The sequence below is a fragment of the Phyllosticta citribraziliensis genome (assembly GCF_038025025.1).
Source record: "Phyllosticta citribraziliensis strain CPC 17464 chromosome Unknown J3D65scaffold_9, whole genome shotgun sequence".
In the NCBI taxonomy this organism is placed as follows: Eukaryota; Fungi; Ascomycota; class Dothideomycetes; order Botryosphaeriales; family Phyllostictaceae; genus Phyllosticta; species Phyllosticta citribraziliensis.
The window spans coordinates 1,302,231-1,324,099 of NW_027117346.1; the positions used below are offsets into that span (position 1 = coordinate 1,302,231).

At 53.8% G+C, this 21,869-nt stretch overlaps 8 protein-coding genes and 1 non-coding gene across 9 annotated transcripts; 5 read left to right on the plus strand and 4 right to left on the minus strand.

Moving 5' to 3' along the window:
• The first annotated feature begins 303 nt into the window (after positions 1-303).
• On the plus strand, positions 304-408 carry J3D65DRAFT_t108. Its single transcript has one exon. It is a non-coding gene; the product is annotated as a tRNA-Ala (tRNA).
• A 232-nt stretch (positions 409-640) lies between these two features.
• Positions 641-2,033, minus strand: J3D65DRAFT_632662 (S-adenosyl-L-methionine-dependent methyltransferase). Its single transcript, XM_066801041.1, has one exon. The coding sequence runs from the start codon at positions 1,991-1,993 to the stop codon at positions 1,034-1,036; it is 960 nt and encodes a 319-aa protein (XP_066653214.1). The 5' UTR covers positions 1,994-2,033; the 3' UTR covers positions 641-1,033.
• A 1,290-nt stretch (positions 2,034-3,323) lies between these two features.
• On the minus strand, positions 3,324-5,083 carry J3D65DRAFT_679134 (serine/threonine protein kinase, CMGC family, CDC2/CDK subfamily). The gene is made up of 2 exons (XM_066803676.1): positions 4,081-5,083; positions 3,324-4,032 (listed from the first exon to the last, which is right to left on the minus strand). Exons 1-2 carry the CDS (start codon positions 5,026-5,028, stop codon positions 3,604-3,606), a joined length of 1,377 nt encoding a protein of 458 aa, XP_066653215.1. The 5' UTR covers positions 5,029-5,083; the 3' UTR covers positions 3,324-3,603.
• Positions 5,084-5,184: 101 nt separating this feature from the next.
• On the plus strand, positions 5,185-6,936 carry J3D65DRAFT_557113 (S-adenosyl-L-methionine-dependent methyltransferase; the record flags this gene model as incomplete). The annotated part of the gene is made up of 4 exons (XM_066797297.1): positions 5,185-5,343; positions 5,390-5,656; positions 5,703-5,904; positions 5,951-6,936. The coding sequence occupies 4 exons, from the start codon at positions 5,185-5,187 to the stop codon at positions 6,934-6,936; spliced, it is 1,614 nt and encodes a 537-aa protein (XP_066653216.1).
• Positions 6,937-7,362: 426 nt separating this feature from the next.
• J3D65DRAFT_476322 (major facilitator superfamily domain-containing protein) lies at positions 7,363-9,738 on the plus strand. Its single transcript, XM_066796540.1, has 3 exons — positions 7,363-8,048; positions 8,203-8,703; positions 8,760-9,738. The coding sequence occupies exons 1-3, from the start codon at positions 7,788-7,790 to the stop codon at positions 9,435-9,437; spliced, it is 1,440 nt and encodes a 479-aa protein (XP_066653217.1). The 5' UTR covers positions 7,363-7,787; the 3' UTR covers positions 9,438-9,738.
• A 51-nt stretch (positions 9,739-9,789) lies between these two features.
• J3D65DRAFT_679137 (putative monooxygenase) lies at positions 9,790-12,916 on the minus strand (the record flags this gene model as incomplete). The annotated part of the gene is made up of 7 exons (XM_066803677.1): positions 9,790-10,246; positions 10,323-10,777; positions 10,858-11,284; positions 11,335-11,454; positions 11,516-11,581; positions 12,761-12,857; positions 12,905-12,916. 7 exons carry the CDS (start codon positions 12,914-12,916, stop codon positions 9,822-9,824), a joined length of 1,602 nt encoding a protein of 533 aa, XP_066653218.1. The 3' UTR covers positions 9,790-9,821.
• Positions 12,917-13,100: 184 nt separating this feature from the next.
• Positions 13,101-15,087, plus strand: J3D65DRAFT_605189 (putative pyoverdine/dityrosine biosynthesis protein; the record flags this gene model as incomplete). The annotated part of the gene is made up of 3 exons (XM_066798337.1): positions 13,101-13,449; positions 13,500-14,506; positions 14,554-15,087. 3 exons carry the CDS (start codon positions 13,101-13,103, stop codon positions 15,085-15,087), a joined length of 1,890 nt encoding a protein of 629 aa, XP_066653219.1.
• Positions 15,088-16,068: 981 nt separating this feature from the next.
• J3D65DRAFT_632669 (uncharacterized protein) lies at positions 16,069-19,606 on the minus strand. The gene has a single exon (XM_066801042.1). It carries the CDS (start codon positions 19,544-19,546, stop codon positions 16,331-16,333), a length of 3,216 nt encoding a protein of 1,071 aa, XP_066653220.1. The 5' UTR covers positions 19,547-19,606; the 3' UTR covers positions 16,069-16,330.
• A 132-nt stretch (positions 19,607-19,738) lies between these two features.
• J3D65DRAFT_476383 (uncharacterized protein) lies at positions 19,739-21,638 on the plus strand. Its single transcript, XM_066796541.1, has 6 exons — positions 19,739-19,972; positions 20,075-20,210; positions 20,272-20,428; positions 20,527-20,607; positions 20,656-21,410; positions 21,471-21,638. The coding sequence occupies exons 1-6, from the start codon at positions 19,951-19,953 to the stop codon at positions 21,490-21,492; spliced, it is 1,173 nt and encodes a 390-aa protein (XP_066653221.1). The 5' UTR covers positions 19,739-19,950; the 3' UTR covers positions 21,493-21,638.
• The last annotated feature ends 231 nt before the right edge of the window (positions 21,639-21,869 follow it).

Sequence of the window (21,869 nt, forward strand, 5' to 3'; positions counted from 1 at the left end):
GACGAAACGCTTGGGTGGCCGATTGAGTTTCTTTCAAGCCGAGTCTAGTCGCTTGGATCTTTGATCGCCGTCTTTGGTGTCGTGAGGCTGTGGCTAGCGGCGCCGTCCCTATTGAGGCCCCCTTGCGTCCTGGTTCGCTGCCACCAAAACCCAATCGACTCGGACTTGACAAAGAATTTCCTCGACGACTCTACGCATTCTCCACGCTTCGCAGGCTTGAGAGAAGCTCCACAAGCTCATCAAAATGCTGTTTATATCTATTGTTTTCCAGCATTCTTCCATCAGCACCACAAAACATCAACTGGGTCTGTGGTCTAGGGGTATGACACTCCCTTAGCATCTGGATGGTCTACGATCACCTGGATCCTGAGCTGGGAGAGGTCCCGGGTTCAATTCCCGGCGGATCCATTCCTTTTTGGCATCTCGTGATAGAGATCGTGGTGTTGTGGTGTTGCGGTGATGGTGTTGAGTTTTTGGGGATGAGGTGTGGGACCTTTTTTTTTTTTTTTTTTTCCTTTGCCCACCACGGGCACGAGACCTCATGACCTTGCGACTCCAGTTCAATGTTGATTAAATGAACAGGATGCACAGGTAGGGAATGCAAATTTGCGCGTGGTTGATTGGTCGTCGCGAAGTGAGTGGATTTTTTCGTTGTGCGCTCGTGGAGGCGGAGAAAGGGCCGACAGCCGGCGGCTGCTAAGCGCGCTCGTGTTCCCCAGTCCCCCACCCCAACAGTCGGCACGCGAAAGGTTCCATCTTCGGTTGGTCTTGCTCTGCGCTTGCATGCTCTGAAAAGGGCCACAATGATTGGTCGAAATCGCGTCGCTGATGGAAACAAAGCAAGGATGAGATGGAATCGCTTCTTATTTTCTTTTCCCCGCTGGCGACGAGTTGCTGATCTGGAAGCTGCACTGCCGCTACGAGAGCTTTTGAGTCCGCCTGAGATGATAACACCGTCCAACACCCGGCCTGATAGCCTTGAATTTGCAAGCTCCTGGAAAGTGCCCGTCGTTCAAAATAAAGGAAAGCCAATTCAACCGCTCTTCGAGATCTCAGCGGTGCTTGATGGCTTCCTCGCAGAAATGGCGACGTACCGCCAGCGTCCCTGTCCCCGGTATGATTCCACTCCGGCCACAGTATTGATGAAATATTTCTCTAGCCCCAAAAGAGTGATTATGAGGAACGGGAGGTAGGCGAGTATGTAGAACAGCCTCGTCATGGGCCTGATGTTCTCAGAATAATCCCGGACGACGATGTCGGTGAACCTAACTTCCTTAAGCATCTCTTCGAATACGCCCGGATGCGACAGAGCATTCGTCGGCATGGCGGCAAAGTCGTTGATCTTGCGCATTGATGCCGCCATCGCCTCGGGCGAGCTTTCGACGAGTTCGTGGTCATATTCGAATTGCGACAGACGACCGCCAGGGCGAAGAAGACGGTAGAAGCCAGCGAGCACCGCCTTTGGGTCGGTCGCATGCACAAACGTCTCCATCGTGTAGATGCCGTCGAATGACTCCGTCTCCAGGCTTTCCAAGTGATGGTAATCCATTTTGCCAACCGTCACCTGGCCTGAAGGGAGGCCGGAACGAGCAATGTTGCGATTTGACTTTTTCAGGTGATGGTCCACAATGTCGATTCCTTGCACCCTGTACCCGTGCTCCTTTGCAAGACGGATTGCGACATGACCGACTCCACACCCAGCGTCGAGAACTCGCGCTCCTGGTGGGAGGTCCAGCGAGGTCGCCATTTTGTCTTCCATGGCTCGTAGCGAACGACTGAGAGGAAATGGCCAACGTGTGTCCTGCTCATAGTAGCCAAAGTGCCGGGTACCTCCAAGAAACAACCGATATCCAATCCTTGATTCAATCGCGTGGTAGTAGGATTGCAACTTTGGGTTGCTATTGATTAAAGGTTGACGTTCGGTTTCGGGCTCCATTTTGTTCATGGAAACAGACATGTTGCGAGATGTGGTTTGGCAATGATGTTTCCGCATGGATGAGGGCAGAGCATTTTATAACAAGAAGAACAATGTCTTCCACCCCAAGCGACATGGCAAAGAGGAAAATGTGTGACAGGAAACTGGAAGTGACTGGCGTGGGTCCAGCGGCTATCTCAAAGACTTGACTGGCTCAAAATACGTTGGCTATTGATAGTGACCAGGCGGCACAGTTCCATCGCTAAACAAATCCTTGCTCTTTCCAACTCGATTTGGACGAACATCTCCAAGTAGTAAAATCGCGAGCTCAGGAGCGCCTGTCCTGTCCTGACCGTATCGAGCAATGCTGTCATGGGCAGCTCTACGATTTCCGTGCGGAGCAGTTGGTGTGGTGGCGGATTGCCGCGGCCCATCAAGGAAGCCGAAGAATGGCGGAGTTGATTCTGAACATTTGCAGGACATAGCAGCCCATCACCTGGATCCATTGTTTGCTTCCAAAGCACCAACATCTTTCAGACATGTGTTACCAGACGACAAATCAGTTCATCGGCCGCATCAAATTTCGAACCGGTGCCCACTGGTACTACAAGGTCGGGTTGGCGCAGATGATGCCATTCCATTCACCTCTAGGCCCATAGTGTCGCAGCCCTGGAAGCGGTTTCCACAAGACGACTGACCCTGCCAGGGAATCTCGTTGGCTCCTCTGGACGCCGTCGTACCGATTGTCTTCAGCAGTCTCTTCCTCTGTGCGTGGGTTTTGGATTCTCCGACCAAGTTGAGCAGCTACTGTGGAAGATCTTTAGCGTCTGCCATGTGTTCTTTCGCTTTTACGACAGACTGTATGATTTGGTTGAGGTGTTTACTTGCCACCGACGGGCAAAATCCTCAAAACAGGAGCGGCCATGGCCTCTTGTTGGAGATCTGGAGTCCTAGGAAACGGCTTTCTTCTAGTGACATGCCGAGTCTGGTATGCGTGAACGTTTCAAGCAATGACTCGGACGCACTCGATCTGTAGATAACGTTTTCCTGATCCAAGACCCAATCGGAAAGTGCCCCTCTGAATCATCATACCTGTAACGTTTGCTTGTTTCCTTCACTTTCCGGCGCTATTGAGAAAATTTGTCGCCCGCGAGTGCCATGTTCGGGTGTGTAAGTAACGTCGACAAATTCTTTCCATCCGTAGGGACATGAAGGGCTACTCCATTGATTTTTGTGGTGTGGCAATTTCGTCGGCCCAAAGGGGGTTCGAGGTTCAGGAAACAGTTGGTATCAGAGGAATTGGTGAGTCCTGGAACTGCGGGATGGACCAAGATTGCTGTCATTCCTGTGGAGACTTATTATGGGGAGGGGACTCGCAGAGCTAGAATTCGTTGCGACCGTAATACTGCACCTATTGTCCCTCGACTATACCGACGTACACCTTTTCAAATAATCCTTCGTCACAATGCAGCTTTTCTGCGATTCCATCTTGCTGTCAAGTGCAGGGTCTCTTGACGAGAGGATCGCGCGCATAACCGTAACGTTGTAAACGGAGGATCGCAGGCCAAATTTCTGGCACAAACAGGTCTTTCGAGATTATACCGGCCCAGATTGCAATCAAATGGTGCAAGAGATGTCTAAATTCTACTGAATCAATTTGACTAAGTGAGGGCAAATCACCGCGCAGGCTACACCAGCTTGAGTTGAAAGCCAGCCCCACCCTCTTCTCTTGAGGAGAATATCCCACTAAAGTCCACGTCGCCTCCAATCCTCGGCGCGTCTCCTCTCTGGGGTGCTTGTGGACTTGCTCTTTTCCGCCTCTTCTCTTGGCCAGCCTTGCTTGGGAATGTGGGAAACATGGCCGTCGATTTTGGTCTTGGGTTTTCCGAAAAGTATGCATGCTTCAGGACCTCGGAAGCTAAAGGGCGCGAGTCCGGATTTAGAGAGAGAAGCGAAGTGAGGAGAGAGGCACCTGCGGCGGTCAAGAAGGGAAACTTCGAGCGGATAACGGCGCCGGTCGTATGCGGGTTGCGAGGCAGACGAAGTGACTTCGCATTGGGGAGACGTCGGAACCCTGGCCAGGTATCTTCGGTAGGGATGCCGCACAGCTCGAATATCTGACACCAGATTAGCATTTGCGCCTCTCTGTCTGACATGGAGAATACCTTTGACAGCTCATCGACCTCGTTTTTGCCTTGCAGCAGCGGTTCTTTGGTCAAAAGCTCGCCGAAGATGCAGCCCACACTCCACATGTCAATGGCCTGGCCATATTCCCTTGCTCCGAGGAGAAGCTCTGGTGCTCGGTACCACAGAGTGACCACCAGCTGGGTGAGATCCGGTGGTGGAGGATCGCCAGCATACCTCGCCATTCCAAAGTCGGCAATCTTGATCTCGCCCCGATTGTTCATGAGGATGTTTGACGTCTTCAAATCTCGATGTAGTATCCAGTGATCATGCAGATAGCCGACGGCGCTGGTCAGTTGCAGCATCAATGTCTTGATCTCCGACGGAAGAAACGGCTCTGGCATCTCCTCCTGCAGCGTCTTGAGATCGTGCTCCAAGAATTCCATGACCAGAAAGACATCATTCAGGGTGTCCCCGACGACCACTTCCCGCAAATCGACAACGTGCCGGTGCCGCGACTCCTTGAGGCATTGAATCTCGCGCAGCGCCGTGACGGGGAATCCATCATTGAGGTTTTCCATTTTCAACTTTTTGAGCGCCACGATCTCTCCCGTTGCGGTCTCCTTTGCACGCGAAACCCATCCATATGACCCTTCCTCAATGTGGTTCAGTCTCTCAAAATTGTCCACTCGGCGGCACGGTCCCCACTCGGGCGCCGCAAACCTGAGCAGCCTCCGTGGTTGATCTTTGGCATCCTGTGGTTCCTCTGGCGTAGACGACAGCTTTCTGCGTTTAGCTGGTCGGTCATCTTGTTCGCGTGCGGCGGCTTCGACTTCGGCCTTCTTGCGTTCTTCCGCAGCACGAGCGGCTTCCTCGAGCTTGCGTTGTTTCTCGGCTTTGGCGCGTTTCTTCTCCTCCTTTTCGCGTTTGCGTCGTGCCTCCAATTCTGCGTCTTCTTCGTCATCTGCCCAACGTGATTTGCTGGCCATTGTTGCGATGGGTGGGCTGTGGAGCCGGGTGGGGTAGTCAGTGTTCGGAGTTCGGAGGTGGTGCGGCGAGCGGGAAAGTCGAGCAGGAGCTTGAGCTTTGGACGTCATGAGTCGGAGCGTCGGAGCTTCCACCAAACACCACAACTCGTCGCCATCATGCTCGCAGCCACCAACTTCACCCACCGCGCTCTGAGTCGTACTCTCGCTCGTCCCAAAAATGGCACAAGATTATGCTACTTGATCCGAAGATGGTCATCTACCTCTGCAGAACGCTATTCGACGCCCCTCGCGAAAACGCTCGCGCAGGCTATCGATGTACGGTCTCTCTCAAAATTCTGGATTTGCGCTGACACGAACAAAGGCGACCGGACCTATTCCTGTCGCAACGTACATGCGCCAATGCCTGACAGCCCCGGAGAGCGGATACTACACAAGACGAATCGAAGGGGCAGATCAATTCGGCCAAAAAGGCGACTTCGTTACCTCTCCCGAGATATCACAGATTTTTGGAGAATTGGTAGGACTATGGATGATAACAGAGTGGATGAGTCAGGGCAGAAAGAGTTCAGGCATTCAGTTGATGGAGGTTGGCCCTGGCAGGGGCACTCTGATGGATGACATACTCAGAGTACGACTTGTGTCCAATCGAGACGGCTGTATTGACAATACAGTAGACCATCCGCAACTTCAAGCCATTCTCCTCGTCGATTGAGAAGGTCTACCTGGTCGAAGCCAGCCCTTCCTTGCGAGACGCACAGCAAAAACTGCTCTGCGGCGCTAATCCCATGAAGGAGACGGAGATAGGACATGAAAGCGTGTCAAAGTACTCGGACATAAGGATTGTGTGGACAGAGGATATCAGACTCGTACCGAGAGGTGATTCGGAGAAGCCCCACCTCGTTTCAGAAGCTGACCGTTAAAGACGACGGCAAGACCCCCTTCATTGTTGCCCACGAGTTCTTCGACGCCCTCCCAGTCCACGTCTTCCAAAATGTCAAACCTTCGCCCACAAAGCCTGCGGAACACCCGAAAGATTTTTCTCAAGAGGAGATCATGGCATCGAGTAACATGATGCACAAGAGGCCGCGAGATCCCAATGCCAACGAATGGCGTGAGCTTCTGGTAGCTCCAACATCTCCGGATTCGACTCACGCCTCTCTCAACACCCCCATGTCTCTTCGCGACCACACGCCGGTACCCGACTTTCAGCTAATTCTCAGCAAAGGACCTACTCCGCACAGCATGTACTTGCCTCATACATCGCCCCGCTATAAGGCTTTGCAAAGCACTCCAGACTCTGTCATTGAAATATCGCCCGAATCCGCGGCTTACGCCTCCGACTTTGCCGTTCGCATCGGTGGCACTGCCGCGACTTCCCGCGAAAGGAGCTCTGGAGCTTTAGGTTCTGCATCTTTAGACTCCAGAACTACTTCCCGGACCAAATCGCAACCCTCTGGCGCTGCTCTGATCCTTGATTACGGGCCGGCATCCACTATTCCCACCAACTCGCTCCGCGGCATCCGCGGCCACAAGGCCGTGTCTCCTTTCGCGCTCCCCGGAGAAGTCGATGTCAGCGCAGACGTCGATTTCACTGCTCTTGCCGAATCAGCCATCAATGCCTCGCCCAACGTCGAAGTGCATGGCCCGGTGGACCAGTCGCACTTTTTGGAGTCTATGGGAATCCGAGAACGTGCTGAAATGCTACTAAATCATGCCGCAAGCCGGACCGGCGTCACCGAGGAGGAGAAGAGGCAATTCCGGGAACGCATTGATGCCGGCTGGAAGCGACTGGTAGACAGAGGGCCGAACGGGATGGGAAAGCTGTATAAAGTCCTCGCAATCGTGCCGTATCGACCTGACGGCGCAGTCCGGAGGCCGGTTGGATTTGGTGGTGATGTGCAGGTATGAGATGGGGAGGTGAGTGTGCTAATTGCCATGACGCGGCCTTTTGCAACAGCACTCTTCGATTTGACTCGTGAGTACCCACGAGAAGCTCGACTGGACTTTTCCGTGTTGCATTCGATCGACGTCAATCGAGGGCCTAGTCATGGTTGGAGGATCAAGAAAATCAAACCCCTCAACGAGTCAAGCTAATGGCGTCGGGGCTGGCCGACTGCAACTTGAGCAGACGGCCCTAGGAGTTTCTGCACAACTCTTCAGCAAACACCGGCCTTGCTTGAGTCTCAGCCGCAAAATCTTGTTTCTAGGAGAGTCCGTGGAAGACGCAAAGCCCAGGAAACTTCATCCACCATTATCAAATTTGTGTTAGGGAACATTCTCCATTCCCTCTTTCTTCGCAACCCTCTCAGGGACCTCTATGCTCTGGATTCTCTTTCGCGGGTCTGTGTCTTTCTCGAGCGCGCCTTCGGAAGCACATCATCGATGCCGACGACGTTCGGGAGCCGTTCCGAGATCGCATCATTCTGGCCTAGGGAGAGCTGAAATTAGGACTTGAAGAGATTTTTCGCTCCTTCTCAATTCAGTTGTGCACCCTGGAGATGGAACGACAAAACGCCAAGACTGGCCTGAGTGGGTCGGTGACCGACGCCACCACCATCCGGCGTCCTCTCCTGACTAGACAGCCGAAGGCTTGAGCAAAGGCTTGAGCAGAACCCCATGACTCGTTGTCATTCGGCGATCAGATCACGTTCGCGGTGGCGCCAGGCCTTTTAGGAAGAAACCTCCAAGGGGTCCATGAGAAAAAAATGGGTCCTAAGCGATTGAGCGGCTAGATTCCGCAGGGCCCTACTAAACGTTCTATGGACGACAACAACGACGTTCCTACCTTCGTTGTCAAGTTGAACACCATGGCGACCAGAAACCAGGACCACGAAAAGGCGCCGGAAGCCGCCACTGCTCCATCCCTGGCAACAAGTCAAGGGAACTCTTCGGAGGATGAGCCTGTGCCTGTGGTTCTGCAACCCGCAGCCGCGCCTCCTGCTTCGCCAAATGGCGGATATGGCTGGGTCTGTTGCTTTGCAATATTCTGGATCAATGCACACACCTGGGGAATCAACAGCGCAAGTCTCCCATCCAAATCAGATTGTTTATCGATCCTGCGGCGTCACGTTCAACCTACGTGGCCAATCAATCTCGTCATGAACGCGACGAATGATGGATTGATGAACAACCTGTTTCGATTACCTGGCTTGTACCATCTGACTTTATCTCAAGGCTTACGGAATTTTTCTCGCGCATTTCCTGACTACAAACACCTTCCCTGGAGCCACGCGTCTTGACTTTGCATTCGTCGCCGGCCTCTCTCTTTCGATGGCACAGCTGATTTCGCCCATCGCGACCATCTCGACACGCAAGTTCGGCACTCGCGTGACCTTGTTGATCGGCGTATTCTTTGAAACCCTGGCCTTGATTGGCGCTTCATTTGCGACAAAGACCTGGCACCTTTTCCTTTCGCAAGGCGTCTGCTTCGGGTGGGGAATGGGTCTGCTGTTTACAGGGTCCGTCGGAGTGATACCGCAATGGTTCACTACCCGCCGCTCTTTTGCCAACGGCATTGCCACTTCGGGAACGGGCATCGGCGGACTCACCTACTCGCTAGCCACTGGTGCCATCATTCAGAACATCGGGGTTGGTTGGGCCTATCGTATCCTGGGCATTTGCGCCTTTTCTGCCAACCTGATAAGTGCGCTGCTCGTTCGGGACCGCAACAAGCAGGTGAGTAACTTTTTACTATCGGCCAATTTCTCTACAACGCTGACATAACCTTGTAGATTGGAAGCTCCCAACTTGCCTTTGACTACACACTCCTCAAACGAAAGGAATACCTGCTACTCCTGGGATATGGCATCCTGAGCATCCTGGGCTATGTCGTCCTGCTCTTTTCTCTTCCAAACTATGCGACTTCGATAGGCCTTACCGCGCACCAAGGCTCGGTAGTAGGAGCCATTTTAAACCTCGGTCAAGCTCTAGGCCGCTCACCCATCGGCTATTTCAGCGATTCAGTTGGCCGCCTGAACATGGCTGGCTCCATGACCTTTCTTGCTGGCCTCTTTTCATTGGTTATCTGGACCAACGCGCACACCTACGGCGTGCTTATTTTCTTCGCTCTCGTTGCAGGCATGGTCGCAGGCACGTACTGGGCCATCGTGGCACCTGTCACGACCGAAATTATCGGATTGGCAAACCTTCCATCGGCACTGTGCATCACTTGGCTATCTCTTGTGATCCCGACTACATTTTCGGAAGCTATAGCCCTCCAGATCACGGCATCGAGCGGCAGCTATCTCGGGACTCAACTCTTTGCTGGCTTCATGTTCATTGGAGCCGCTACGCTGATGTGGATACTGCGCGCTTGGAAGATTGGGCAGCTGGAGAAATCTGGGGAGAAAACAGAAACAGTGCAGCACAAAACCTTCGTCGCGAGGTTGTTCGCGATGACGAGAGTGTAAACAATTAAGACGGGGAGGAGTAGACCAAAAAATTCGAACAGACGACCAACGATTATGTTTCGAGCATCGGCTCAAGAGAGGATCAAATGAACAGCGAGTCCTGGCACTAACTAGCTCACGAAGCTTCATCAAAACCGCCTTGGGAGCTGTTGCTCACCACCACAGCCACATCAACCACGCTGGCATTCATCGGCACGACTGCGCTAATGGAACTCCCATTACTTTCACACTTTTCTTGCAATAATTTAATGTTCATTGTCTACGACGACTCCAGTCTTCCAGAGGAAATAAATGAGAAGTTTTCAGAAAGAATTTCGACTTAAACGCGAAGAAAACGCCCAATAGGAGAGATGCGCGTCAACAAAAGAAAAAAGATCACACAGACTATGCCCCGAAAATTCCTTCAAAATATCCAGTGGGGTCTTCCCCAGCATACCCATTGTACATGTCGGGTCTCACCACCACGTACCCCGCGGTCCCCGCGTCTACTGCCTTCTCGCCACCATCCTCGCTCAGGCGAGCAAAGAACTTGCTGGTGCCGATCTGCTCTCCACCAGAAACAGCAGGGGATACTTTCCATGAATCCACAAAGCTGGCCCATTCAGCACCTGTAGGCGGAGTCCACGGTGCCGCATCTCCCAATGACAGCACGATGAACTTTCCGTAGGAAGGAATGGTGTAGAGGCGTCTTCCAGGACTGTTGGACTGCTCGTGGAAGTAGATATCCGGCGTTCTTTGGCCAGGCACGAAGATGCCTGCGGGTGCGCCTTGAAGAATTGGCGTATCGGCGGCGTAGTTGACGCCCATGCCTATAGGGGCCGTGTGAGTGCCAAGTCATGCAAAACCTGCGGGAAGGGAGGCCGAAATGATAGAGTGGGGACCTACCAGTAATGTACGCCGCGTTTCTCTCGATCAGATCGACATACTCAGTTGCCGTCTTGACGGTCATCCGCACCAACTTCGCCGCCACGTCGATGATTCCCACTGCGCTAGTTCGTCGCTCCGTCTCGTACGACTCAAGAACCTCCGGGAACCCCCGTGTCGCGAGATTCAGGCGCCATGCGAGCGCAAACGCGTCCGCAAGTCCAGTGTTAAGTCCCTGGCCTCCGTTGACGGCGTGCACGTGTGCCGCATCGCCTGCGAGCGCAATGCGGCCCTTCGGCGAGAAGTAGGTGCGCGCAACGCGCTCTTTGATCTCAAAGGTGCTGAACCACTCGGTGGCGCGAAAGTCAACACGGTGGGGCTCCAGGAACTTGCGAATCTCTTCCTCAACGGCTGATTGTGGCCTACGTGTTTGTCCATCATCGAAAAGGACGTAGAACCGCGCCATGCCACGCTCTCTGTCCGTCGAATCATGGTCAGTCAAACTGCTACAAGTGGATTTCTGGGCATGTCGCAAACTACGACTTGGCAGACGAACCTTGGAATCCAGCTCACGCGCGCCTGTCCGTTGACTTGGAACGTGATGATTTCTGGGGCTACGGGGAAGTCTGTGTCGAGAAACGTGTCGAGAACGTGCCAGATCATGTTTGGCTTTGTTCCCTCAAACGGGATGTCAAGCTGGCTCCGAATAATGGACTTTGCACCGTCTGCGCCAACGGCATACTTGCTGATTACGACAGTATTTGGAAATTCTGTCCGAACAAGGTCTTCGCCGTCGATGCTGATCTCCTCGATTCTGGTTGCTTCGCTATTGCGGTGCACAGGAGTGGCGAGCTTCAACTCCAGAGCACGCTCAATGTCGGCTTGTCCAATCATCAGGAAATTGGGACGGTGGCAATGCTTCAAACCTGTCCACCAGTGGCTCTGTCTAGAGACGAATTCACCATTGGCGAAGGTGGAGCTGGCTGTCATTTGGTAAGTCAAGGCGCACGAGTCGAAGAATGGAGATACATACTGTTGCACTTCAAACCATATGGTTCGAGCTGATCAAGGACGCCCATCAACTCCAGGGACTGCTGTGTTCGTGCATTGAGTGCGTCTGCGCGACCAAGCTGAAGAGCTGTAGCTGATATGTCTACCGGTAATGGCAATTAAGCTTCTATCCTGGCAACAAATGTACCATTTGATCTCCATACCTGCGATGAACACTGACAGTCCCAGATTCTGGGCCAACAAGGCGAGAGTAAGACCAGTCGGTCCAGCTGTTTCCAGAAGTCAGCAAATTGCAGAGATAGCCATAGGAGGTGGGTTCAGCATACCCCCGATTATTGTCAGGTCTGCATGTATTTCCTTTACCGTCATGGTGATGTTGTTGTTGCTCAGTTTGTTTCTTGACGCTTTTCAAAGACGAAAGAAGAAAGTAAAATACACAAGTCTGCAGCGAAGGGGACGGGGTCTTGATTTTCCCTCTTTATGGTTTGCAATTTATGAGGTCTAATAGAAGAGTCTTCAGGCAGGCTGGTCGCCGCGACATCCCATCCTACCACAACAGGCTAGACTCTCCTGCGAATTCCGTGTCGACCGGATCTCGCCTTGTTTGTGCCCATCCCCGCGAGCTTTGACGATTGTTCCTTTTCGGGCAAAAGGCCTGGAGGTGGTGGTTTAAGGGCCTCCGAATACGAGGGGAAGCCCAAGATGTCACCCACCCTGAACAATATCTCGCGTGAGACTGAGTCGATTAGGAAGGACCTTGGTCATTCGTCATTCGGTGCTTTCCGGGGCAATACCTAGTCATGAAGCGAGGTAGCCGCGTGCTTCAGGTACCTTGCTGCAGATAATCGTTATCTGATGGAAACCAAAACACGAGATATGCCCGAGAGGTCACCCACCAGTTAGACTGTCTCTGGTGAGCCTGAGTCGAGCAAGGGCGGGAATCATCCTTCACTCGGGGAAGGCCGGGGATCTACGTCGGTGAGTATTTACTCAGCCCGTCCTGCTAGTCCATGTTCGCTTACTGCTGAAGAAACGAATCAGACTGCCAATATTACTACGTCTCGACCGGCTAATAATACGCCAACATCGCGGAAAGCTGCAGACTCCTACTATAAACTCTTACCATGAGTGGGAATAAGCTTGGTGATCCGATAAACTTTTTCGAGCGGGCCGGCCCGACGTCCCACCCTGGTGTTTTGCAAATTTCCAAAAGTCTCTTGGCGGCAGGGGGACCTGAAGCGGAACCCTACCGCGCGGCTTACGAACAATAGTCTGGATTACTCTGTACAGGTGGCTATCGTGATCACGGTCCGATTGGTGGTGCAAGAGAAGAAGAAATCAGGTTTGATCACAGGCCTTACAACTCAGGCGGCACAGGCCATGGCGAGGTTCTCGGCAATTGAGCGTGATGGGTCGAGACGAGGGCGGAGCCTCAACCCCCTACTTACCGTATATGGCAAGTAGCCAAGGGAACATTCCGTCGGCACCGACCCAGCCCGTTGTATCGGAGGTGTCCATCATGGAGCAGTTCCTGAAAACGGAGTGCTAGGGTAGGGTCAGTTGTCCTCGGAGGCTGTTACCAACTGAAGAACCTGCTGTGACATGATGGATGGCCAGAGACGGGCTGAATTCTCAGTTGATCGACGAGGACGCGAAAATTGTTCGCAACTTACCCCATGATAAAAGAGAGCTGCATTCTTTCGAGATGCGTGGTTTGTTTCCCCAATCTTCTCAGCCACTACCGAGGTCTCGCTACACTTCTTTGCATTTCTTTGCTTGTTGTTCATCATGGCACTCCACAACAAGGGACTGTCGCAGGTGGCCGACTCTGTTCTTTCTGTCATTGAATCCTACCGTTTGAGGGCCTCTCCTTTCGAGCCCAAGACGGTCCAGGATGCGAGAGATACATTCCTCCCCTACCTCACAAGCACGGTACAAGCAGAACAGCCCATAGTTCTGGTCCTGCCAGCTTTTCCATTCAAGTCGCCAAACTCCAAAGACAAGGTTCTCGGCGCACTGCCCGACAAGGCGGAGGAAGTCTCGCTCCTCCACCTCCAGTCACTGTGCAACAACATCAAGGACGTTTACGCCCCAGGAGCCGAGTTGTGGATTGTCTCAGATGGCATCGTCTACAATGGTGGGGATGGATCTCTGTTTGATCACGACGGCTACTGACAATCATGGCAGACCTTCTTGGAGTCCCTGATGAGACCGTCTACACCTTCGGAGAGACTCTCCGGACCATGGCCAAGGACCTTGGCTGCTCTTCGATCAAGTTTGCAAGACTTTCCCAGATGCCTTCCCTCGAAAAGAACCTCCCCATCGAAATGCTCGAGTACTCGGACAGCCGCAGCTACGAGAGGATTGCGCCGTTGGTGCGCCAGAGCCTGGTATCGGCCTTTGGCTCCGCCGACCATGATGTGGACAAGGACATTGCATCCAACCCGGATATTCGGGCAACATACATGGGATACCTCAAGTACCTTTCCCACGACCTGAAAAAGAATGAGTTGGACTCTGGAGAGGTGTCTGAGTCGTCGGCTTCTTCGACTGCTTCGTCCGACAGCGAGGTGCCCAAGACCAGCCGCAAGAGCTTCAAGAGACACGTCTCGAGAGTTGCAAAGAGCATGATATATCGTGGCAAATGCTACGCAGCATGTGTGCAACAGTGGTATCCGAATGCGGTCCGCCTTTCCATCCACGCCGCCAACTCTTCGACAAAGATTCCAATCTCCGTCATCCCAAGCACGAACGGAAGGCCCATTACGCCGTGGCACTCGACCATGGTCTGCCGCTTGGACGGTACTTTCCAACCCATGACGAGGAGCGAGGCCGAAGCTTGCTCAGATCTTGAATTGATCTACCGCGATGGACAGCCTTGGTGTTTCCGCGAAAAGTCCTCTCTCTACGACATTCCCAACACCACCATCGAGCATGTGTACCCCTGTGGACTGTTGATCAAGGCCGCCAAAGGAACTCACATCTCCGACGTCGACATCATGAAGGTGCGCCAACTGGCAGAACGCAACTCGCCGGTGGTTCTGCGTGACTTTGATGGTACTACGGACCGCCCGACCTTTGTGGACACCGGCCGCAAGATGGGACCCATCATGAAGTGGAAATTTGGCGAGCTGCTTGAAGTCAAGGATGGCGGAGACAACACCAGGGGACTCAACAACGTCTTGAGCACTGAGGTAAGCTTTCAGCCCTGAGAATCCTCAACATGCACTGACAATTTCAGCCTATGCCGATGCACTACGACGGTCTTTTCAAGATGGTCAACGGAGTCTCGACGCCGCCCAACTTCCAAATGTTTACAGCTCCTACCGCGTCTCCCAAGGGACTGGGCCGCACTCTCTTTGCCCACTCCAAGCTCGTCTTTCAGTACTTGGCCGAGCCATACACGGCGGATTCTCTTCGAGGCAGGACGTGGCGCGTCGAGACGCACTCCTTCGACGAAAGCCACTTTGGAAACCTGCCCTTGATCGTGGACCACCCGAAAACCAAGGAACCTTGCATCCGCTATCACGAAGACTGGCCTCAAGAGCGGACTGCGTTCGAGCCGACCCGCATTCACATTGAGGACGCACCACCGGCAGAAGATGACAGCATCCGCGAAGCCATTGAGAGGGTACTGTATGACTGGCGCGTCTGCCTGCGCATGGAATGGGAGCAGGGTGACCTCCTCGTCAGCGACAACATTCTCATGATGCACACGCGCGAGGGCTACAAAGCATCCTTCCCGCGCGAGCTCTGGAGGCTTCACATTGACTGAGGGGTGGTGTCGCTTCTTTGATGTGATGCCGCAGAGCTTCTCGTTCACGTCCTTCATCGCTCTCCTTTAATACCCCTTAGATTGTCTCTGCATCATCGCTGAAAGAAAGTATTTCAGCGATGTCAAAATTCTCATACAGCGAAGAGACGCAATTTATTTAGGCGGTGCTTTCTTCATCCAAAGTTTGAATCAACCTTTTGACGGAAAATGGGAGTTACATAGCATGGTTGGAATTCTGAGCAATTTTCTGATTTTACGAGCAATCAATCCTTTGGTAACAGCGCAGTCGAAAATCCTGTCCGCTCCCCCTGAGTAGAGACCCATGTGAAAGACAGTCTTCCGCTTGACAGCGGCGACCGCTCGAATCAGGTGTCCGAGGCCCTGCTTGAGTAGTGCACCGAGCGAATAGAGAACTTTAGCAGATTAGTAATAGTGGCTGCCGACGAAGTTGTCCGAAGAGGAAGGCGCTTTGGGCCACCGAACTGCCGGTCTCTCGAGGCAAGTCCTACCGCACTGTGCGAGAAGAATTCGCCCCATCCGCGATTCATGTTGATGCCGAGATCCTTCATCTGACTCGGCCTGGTAGCTGCTGCTGCCCTGTGTCAACCGGTGATGAAAACGAATACGAAGCCGACGGTAACAGAAAGTGTTCTCCCCTGCCGAGCCTGGACAAAAGCTTCGGCAGAATTGGGAGAGGGGATGAACATCGAAGCTGCGGATCTACAGACGCCTGGAAAATGTACAATTGGGGAAGTCGTCGAGGGGAAATGAGTAGGGCAAGAGGCAAGTGCGGGACCAAAACCGCGCTATCCGCGGCCGTGAGACATGGAGATAAAACTTCAGTTTGTTGTCGTAGTGAATGCTTTGCATAAACCAAAGTTCAGTTAATGTGAGGATGAGTCCCCTGGTGGAGAGTTATGGCGTAGATGGACAGTGGCAAGTGTTGGGGAAAAAGCATGCCAGTGGGAGATTAACGAGGAAGCAATGTATAAAATGAACAAATAATATCTTCGAGTCTGTACAAAACAAACACTTCGCCTGTCTACAAAGAGATTGCCTCGCCCAAATATCTGTCGAACCCTCTAGTTACAAGTATACGCCTAACGCCGTTGTTGATGCAATCGCTTCCTGCACAGCGAGCCGATTCGCTCATGTACACATCCTCTTCTTCGCCTCCTTCGGCACTGCCAAAGCACCGAAGATGAGGCCACTGCTCTTGCTCAAGGAATGTAGTATTTCTTGCTTACTGATCCCGCTCTTGGGACCGCTGTTCCGGTGACAGCGGCGCATCTGGATCAGCGTCCTTTTGCTCAGTCTCTGCGTCAATCATTTCCGTCTCCTTTGACGGCGTATCCGGGCCAGGCTCCTCGTCTTGGCTTGTAACCGCCTGCTCCTGGTCCTGTGTCACTTGCCCTTCTCTCTCTAAGCTCCTCGCGGGGCTCATTTCGAAGTCTGCATTGCCCCGCTTTGCCCACTCCATCTCAGCCAGATCGTTCTTTGCCATTTCCGCCATGAGTGCCAGCGCCTCGGACGGCCGCGGCCCGAGCTCGTGATCAATTTCGCTCGCCTTCATGCCGGTATTGCGCAGCGCGCGCGTCGCCCAGATCCAGACCTGGACACGGTCTGCTTGGTAGTGGTCGTCCACAAAGTCGTCACCTTTCTTGACCCGAGTGGATTGCTCTTCGTCCTCGAGCGACGCCTGGTGGTACACGATGCGCAAAAGGGGCAGCGAGGCACGCGACTTGCGGCCCCGCAGCTGCACGCGCGGCGACACGTCGATGACGCTGGTGTTTGCAAGCTGCCGCAGCGGTGACGGGCTCAGCTGCTGCCGGTAGTGCCAGGGCTCGGGGGAGCGAGCAAACGTCGACACTTGCCACGGCTTGGAGGGCTCCTCGGTCGAACACCACGTCGTGACGAGGCGCATTGCATCCCAGGAGCCACGCGCACGCGCGACGCCCTCGATCATCTCACGCAAGTCTTCCTCCATGATGCAGTTTTCGATCTTGCGGTAGTGCGAGCGGAGGAGCGACGGGCTGAAGAGCGAGTTGCAGAATGTTTGCCATTCGGGGCCGACGGTGGCGAGAACGCTGAGAATGCCATGGAAGCGGTCGCGGTCGTTGAGCGGCGAAGTACCGCCAAGGGTGCCCTTAACCAGGCGGCGGAATATCACGGAAGCCGCTTCGAGATGATCCATACGCGTTTCTACTTTTTTGTACACGTCCTCTTTCTGCAGAAACAGTATGTATTTGGCGAGTTTGGCGGCCACACGAGCCAGGAAGTCGCGATCTTGTTCTTGAGAAAGTATGGTCAGCACGTCCTCAACAGAGCTCCAATCGCCTTGATGCATTTGCGTTTCGAGCATCGCCTCGATGACGCGAATGGACATTTCTGACTCGGAGTGCCGGTTGAGGGCGTTGACAATAAGCCGCTGGTTGCCCGTGGCACGTCCAAATTGGATGACTTCGGCCGCGATGCTGGGATGGTCGTACAGTGACTCTGGGATGAGAGGTCCATCAATGTCCTTGGAGAATAGCAGCCACTCCCCGAATTTGAAGGCCTCTGATTGGCGAGCAAGCGCGAGCAGTGCAGCTAGAATAGCAGGAGGAAACTGAGGATACAAGACGGGATCTGGCCCTCGAGCCAAGTTGCTGTCGAATTGTGCGGGGACTTGCTGGAGTGTGTGTCTCGGACCCGCACTCCATTTCTTGAGGTTGCGGAAAAACCTCTCCGTCACGACCTTTTTATTGGAGTCTGTAAGCTTCACCAAAGCCTCAACGGCCTTGACAGCTTTGATTTGATCGCCATTCTTGATGTACGACCAGATCACCGAGTGAAAGATTCCTAGAGGAGCCGCCGAGGGGTCCATGATATATGACGGTGCGCCCAAAGACTGAGAACCCTCTTGAGGAGCGTTCTTGTATCTGGGCGTACCTGGATAAGTGACTGCAAAGTAGCCCAGAAGCTTCTCGGTGACTTGCGGGTCCATGTCGGGGTTCGCCACGCCAGCCTCCACGAGGCGGAAAATGATGGAATCCCAGGTAGCGCCAATGAGACCCTGGCTCGATCTTTCAAGAAACCCCTTGAGCTCATTGATCTTGTTGATAATGGCATCGATACTCCATCCAATGTGACCGGCTTTGGTCCCCACGTTGATGCTATTGAGCAGAGCGTCGATGGACGCTGCAACCACCTCGACGGTGACAGTCCCTTCGACAAGATCGGAGTCTGCCTTTTCTGGGTGCATCCTCTCAAATCTTGCCTTGTCTTGCCAAGTGATATCGACCGGATCATCCACCTGCTGCCCTGCGAGGTTGCTCCAATAGATAGCGCCCCACTTTTTGCCGTTGGCAAGGGTAGAGCTTTTGAGATTGACGAGTATCTCAATGCCGTCCGTTATCCAAGGCCCGCGCAGGCATGACCAGAGAATCAATTCGAGCCAGACCTCTGGCCCGAGTCCATACGTCGTGCGCACAGTCGGTCGCGCACTGGGTCTTGAAAGTCCGAAAAATGATAAAGGGCCTCTGGTTTCGGATTCAGAATCACGCAGTTGCGCTTGTACTGCAGCGTCAGAAATGGCTGTGTAGATCCTGGGCGCCAGCAATGGCAAAACCGGTGGTTGGCAGAGCGAGAATGGCATGTGCGGCGGCACATGCTCGTAGACAGACTCTGGAATGACTCCGTTGTGATGCATATGAGCAATGAATTCAAGCACGTGGGTCATTATAATCTCCCTTTCCTCTGGATGGCTTCTGACAGCAATAGCGATCATATTGCCCAGGCTCTGCCATACGCGGCCTATCGCGCCGTTGCGATCGCGGACCCATCTGGCTGGAGACCAATTCACGATGCCGGCTATGGAGCTTGTCAGAGTCTCGTCGGTGACCCTTTCAGCCCAAATTGCTTGTCCAGTCGCCTCTTGCAGGGAAGTTGGCGCGTCTGCCCATTGAATTGCGGAGAAGGGGTCTACATGTTCGAGCTGGACTGGGGCAGGCGGCTTGAACTCGGTTACTGCCTTCACAATCCAGGTCACAGTGTCCCACCTCCCCTCGGTAACAGCCAAATGTGTCAGAAAGTCGACAGGTTTATCTTGGCGCGACTCGTCCAGGAAGAAACAGACAATCTTTGTCAACAGGTAATCGGGCTCGCCCTCGGTCTCGCCCTGGGTTGTGTGGTCGGGGTCGTCTAGATGCGTCTTTCGGAGGCTCAGAGGCAGGTAGCGGTCGAACTCTTCGGCCCAGGCTTTTGGATTAGGACCCAGCTTTTTTCGCAATGATTTTGGAAAGCGGAGACTGGAAAGGGGAGCCGCCGTTGTGGAAGAGGCGTCGGCGCGACATGATGCGGAATAGGAGAGAAATCTGGGAGCGAAAGTCGGGCGGATTGTAGCAGCGCAGGCAAGGACTCTGCTGGTCACCGGCCGCAGAGAGGATCGACTGGGCGCATAGCGAAGGGTCAGGTACATCTGCGGTATTGGCGGAGCATTGCTAGACGCGCGCGGCGGCGAAAGGTTGTGGTGTCGGAGAGGTTAAGAAAAAGTTAATGAAGTCGTCATGATTTGCACCACGGCATTGGCGGCGGCGGCGGCGGGGGGCGGCCACCAATTCCGGGAGGTCCAAGCTCCAGCTCAGCTCCGGCTCGGTTGCGACGACGACAACAACAACGGACCTCTACCTCTGCTCTTCGCTCCACCACCCTGACCCATCCTCCCCTCTCTGAAATTTTCCCTCTCTTTGCTGAGCTTCGCAATCGCCTCGGCAATCCAGGTCCACCCTTGGATCTCGGTGTTTTCTTCAAGCTCACCACCTGAGCTTCCTCCAGACACCTACCGATAAACATCCTTGCTCCGGCAAGCTCACACCAGCCATCATGCCTACTGGTTACAAAGTCGGTACGTTCTTGCCCACCACAATTTCCTCTGCGACACACTCATTCCCTTCCATTGCCTGACCTTCCTCCCTCTACTCCCCACTATTTGCTGACGATCGCTTAGAGCTTAGCCCGAACAAGCGCGCCGTCTGCAAGGTCACCCATTGCCAGAAAGAAGGAATCAAGATCGAGAAGGGCGAACTCCGCTTCGGTACCCTCGTCACCATCAAGGAAAACACGTCTTGGACCTACAAGCACTGGTATGTCACATGATGAAAGGCCCCTCTGACAATCTCCCTCATTCAACGCTAACTTGCCCAGGGGATGCATCACTCCACAAGTCTTGCAGAACGTCTCGAGCTATCTCGATGGCGACTTTGACCTGCTTGAAGGCTTTGATGCGCTTCCTGAAGACTTTCAGGAAAAGGTGACCGAGGCCATCTCTCTGGGCCACGTCGACGACGGCGATTGGCGTGGAGTAAGTTTGCTACCCTGTTTGACGTTCCCCAACTTGCCGTCTCCCGCTGTTACGAAAAACACCAAAGCCTTGGAATTCAGTCCCTAACTTGTTCACAGGACGTCCAAATGAACCGCCCCGGTGTCGGTTCGGGCATGTTCTTGACCAAGGCCGCCAAGAAGCGTCTCGACATCACGAGCGTAAGTACTTCCCAAAGTTCAGTTGCAGAAGATGCTAAATAGGACAAGGACGAGGACGATTCCGACGAGAAAGTTCCCAAGCAGAAGTCAAAGAAGCGCTCTCGCACCAAGGACGCCGACGAGTCTGAAGAGGAAGCTCCCCCTGCCAAGAAGGGCCGTGGAAAGAAGGGTGCCAAGGCTGTCAAGGGCGACGACGAAGAAGAGGCTCCGGCTCCCAAGAAGGGCCGTGGAAAGAAGGTTGCCCAAAACGTCGAGGTTGAGGATAAAGAGGACGCCGAGCCCAAGCCGAAGAAGCGTGGCAAGAAGGCTGCTCCCAAAGTCGAATCGGATGAAGAGGTCGCCACGGAGGAGCCCGAGGAGGTCCCTGCTCCCAAGGCGAAGAAGTCTCGTTCTAAGAAGACCGCCGCCCCCAAGGCCGTCTCCGATGATGAATCTGCTCCTGCTGCCGAGGTGAATGAGGACCCCCCCACTCGCAAGTCCAAGCGTAGCAACAAGAGCAAGGCCGTTGTTGAGGATACTGACCGCACTGAACAGAAGCCTGCCCCCAAGCCCAAGAGCGGCAAGAAGTCCAAGGCTGTGGTTGAGGAGGAGGTCCCTACTGTCGAAGAGGAGCCTAAGCCCGCTCCCAAGACCAAGCGCGGCAAAAAGTCCAAGGCCGCCGTCGAGACTGCAGAGACCGCCGCTGTCGATGGTGCCAACGACGAGCCTGAACCCGAGACTGACACCAAGTCCAAGCGCGGAAAGAAGGCCAACGCCGTTGCTGAGGAGGCTCCTGAGGAGCCGAAGCCAGCTCCCAAGAAGAGGTAGGTTCTTCTCTGCTCAAGTCTCATTACACTCGTCTGGCACCTGCTAACACCGTGAAGGGGCAGGAAGGCCAAGGCCTAAAGGCTGGTTGCTAGCCGACCTCTATGCGGATTTAATCCAAGTCGGACATGAGGACGCTCATATCCACCCTTGCGACATTCACGATCATGACCACGACGCGAAACAACAAGTACAGGCGCCAAAGCCTTTTGCTTCCTAAACGCCGCTGGTTGCCTCTCTTCCACTACATCATCCACGGGTCAAGTATTTCACATGGCGGATACCCTTTCAGCGTTGCTTGGCTGCTCTCAGGTTCCTTTTCTCGGTTTTCAAAAAGCAGGTAGTCTGGTTATTTGGGACACAAGTTTCCTTTTACCTCTCCTGTTTCTCCATAGCACTTTGTAGCAGAGTCAAATGGTCATGGCCGGTTCTACATTGGTTGCTTCTAGATCGCGCAT

Coding starts and splice junctions, on each gene's coding strand:
- J3D65DRAFT_632662 (XM_066801041.1), bottom strand. CDS start 1,993: ATGCGGAAACATCATTGCCAAACCACATCTCGCAACATGTCTGTTTCC.
- J3D65DRAFT_679134 (XM_066803676.1), bottom strand. CDS start 5,028: ATGGCCAGCAAATCACGTTGGGCAGATGACGAAGAAGACGCAGAATTG. Junction 4,033..4,080: donor AGGTCGATGAGCTGTCAAAG/GTATTCTCCATG, acceptor ATCTGGTGTCAG/ATATTCGAGCTGTGCGGCAT.
- J3D65DRAFT_476322 (XM_066796540.1), top strand. CDS start 7,788: ATGGACGACAACAACGACGTTCCTACCTTCGTTGTCAAGTTGAACACC. Junction 8,049..8,202: donor ACACCTGGGGAATCAACAGC/GCAAGTCTCCCA, acceptor CTTTATCTCAAG/GCTTACGGAATTTTTCTCGC. Junction 8,704..8,759: donor TTCGGGACCGCAACAAGCAG/GTGAGTAACTTT, acceptor ATAACCTTGTAG/ATTGGAAGCTCCCAACTTGC.
- J3D65DRAFT_632669 (XM_066801042.1), bottom strand. CDS start 19,546: ATGTACCTGACCCTTCGCTATGCGCCCAGTCGATCCTCTCTGCGGCCG.
- J3D65DRAFT_476383 (XM_066796541.1), top strand. CDS start 19,951: ATGCCTACTGGTTACAAAGTCG. Junction 20,211..20,271: donor TCTTGGACCTACAAGCACTG/GTATGTCACATG, acceptor TAACTTGCCCAG/GGGATGCATCACTCCACAAG. Junction 20,429..20,526: donor ACGACGGCGATTGGCGTGGA/GTAAGTTTGCTA, acceptor ACTTGTTCACAG/GACGTCCAAATGAACCGCCC.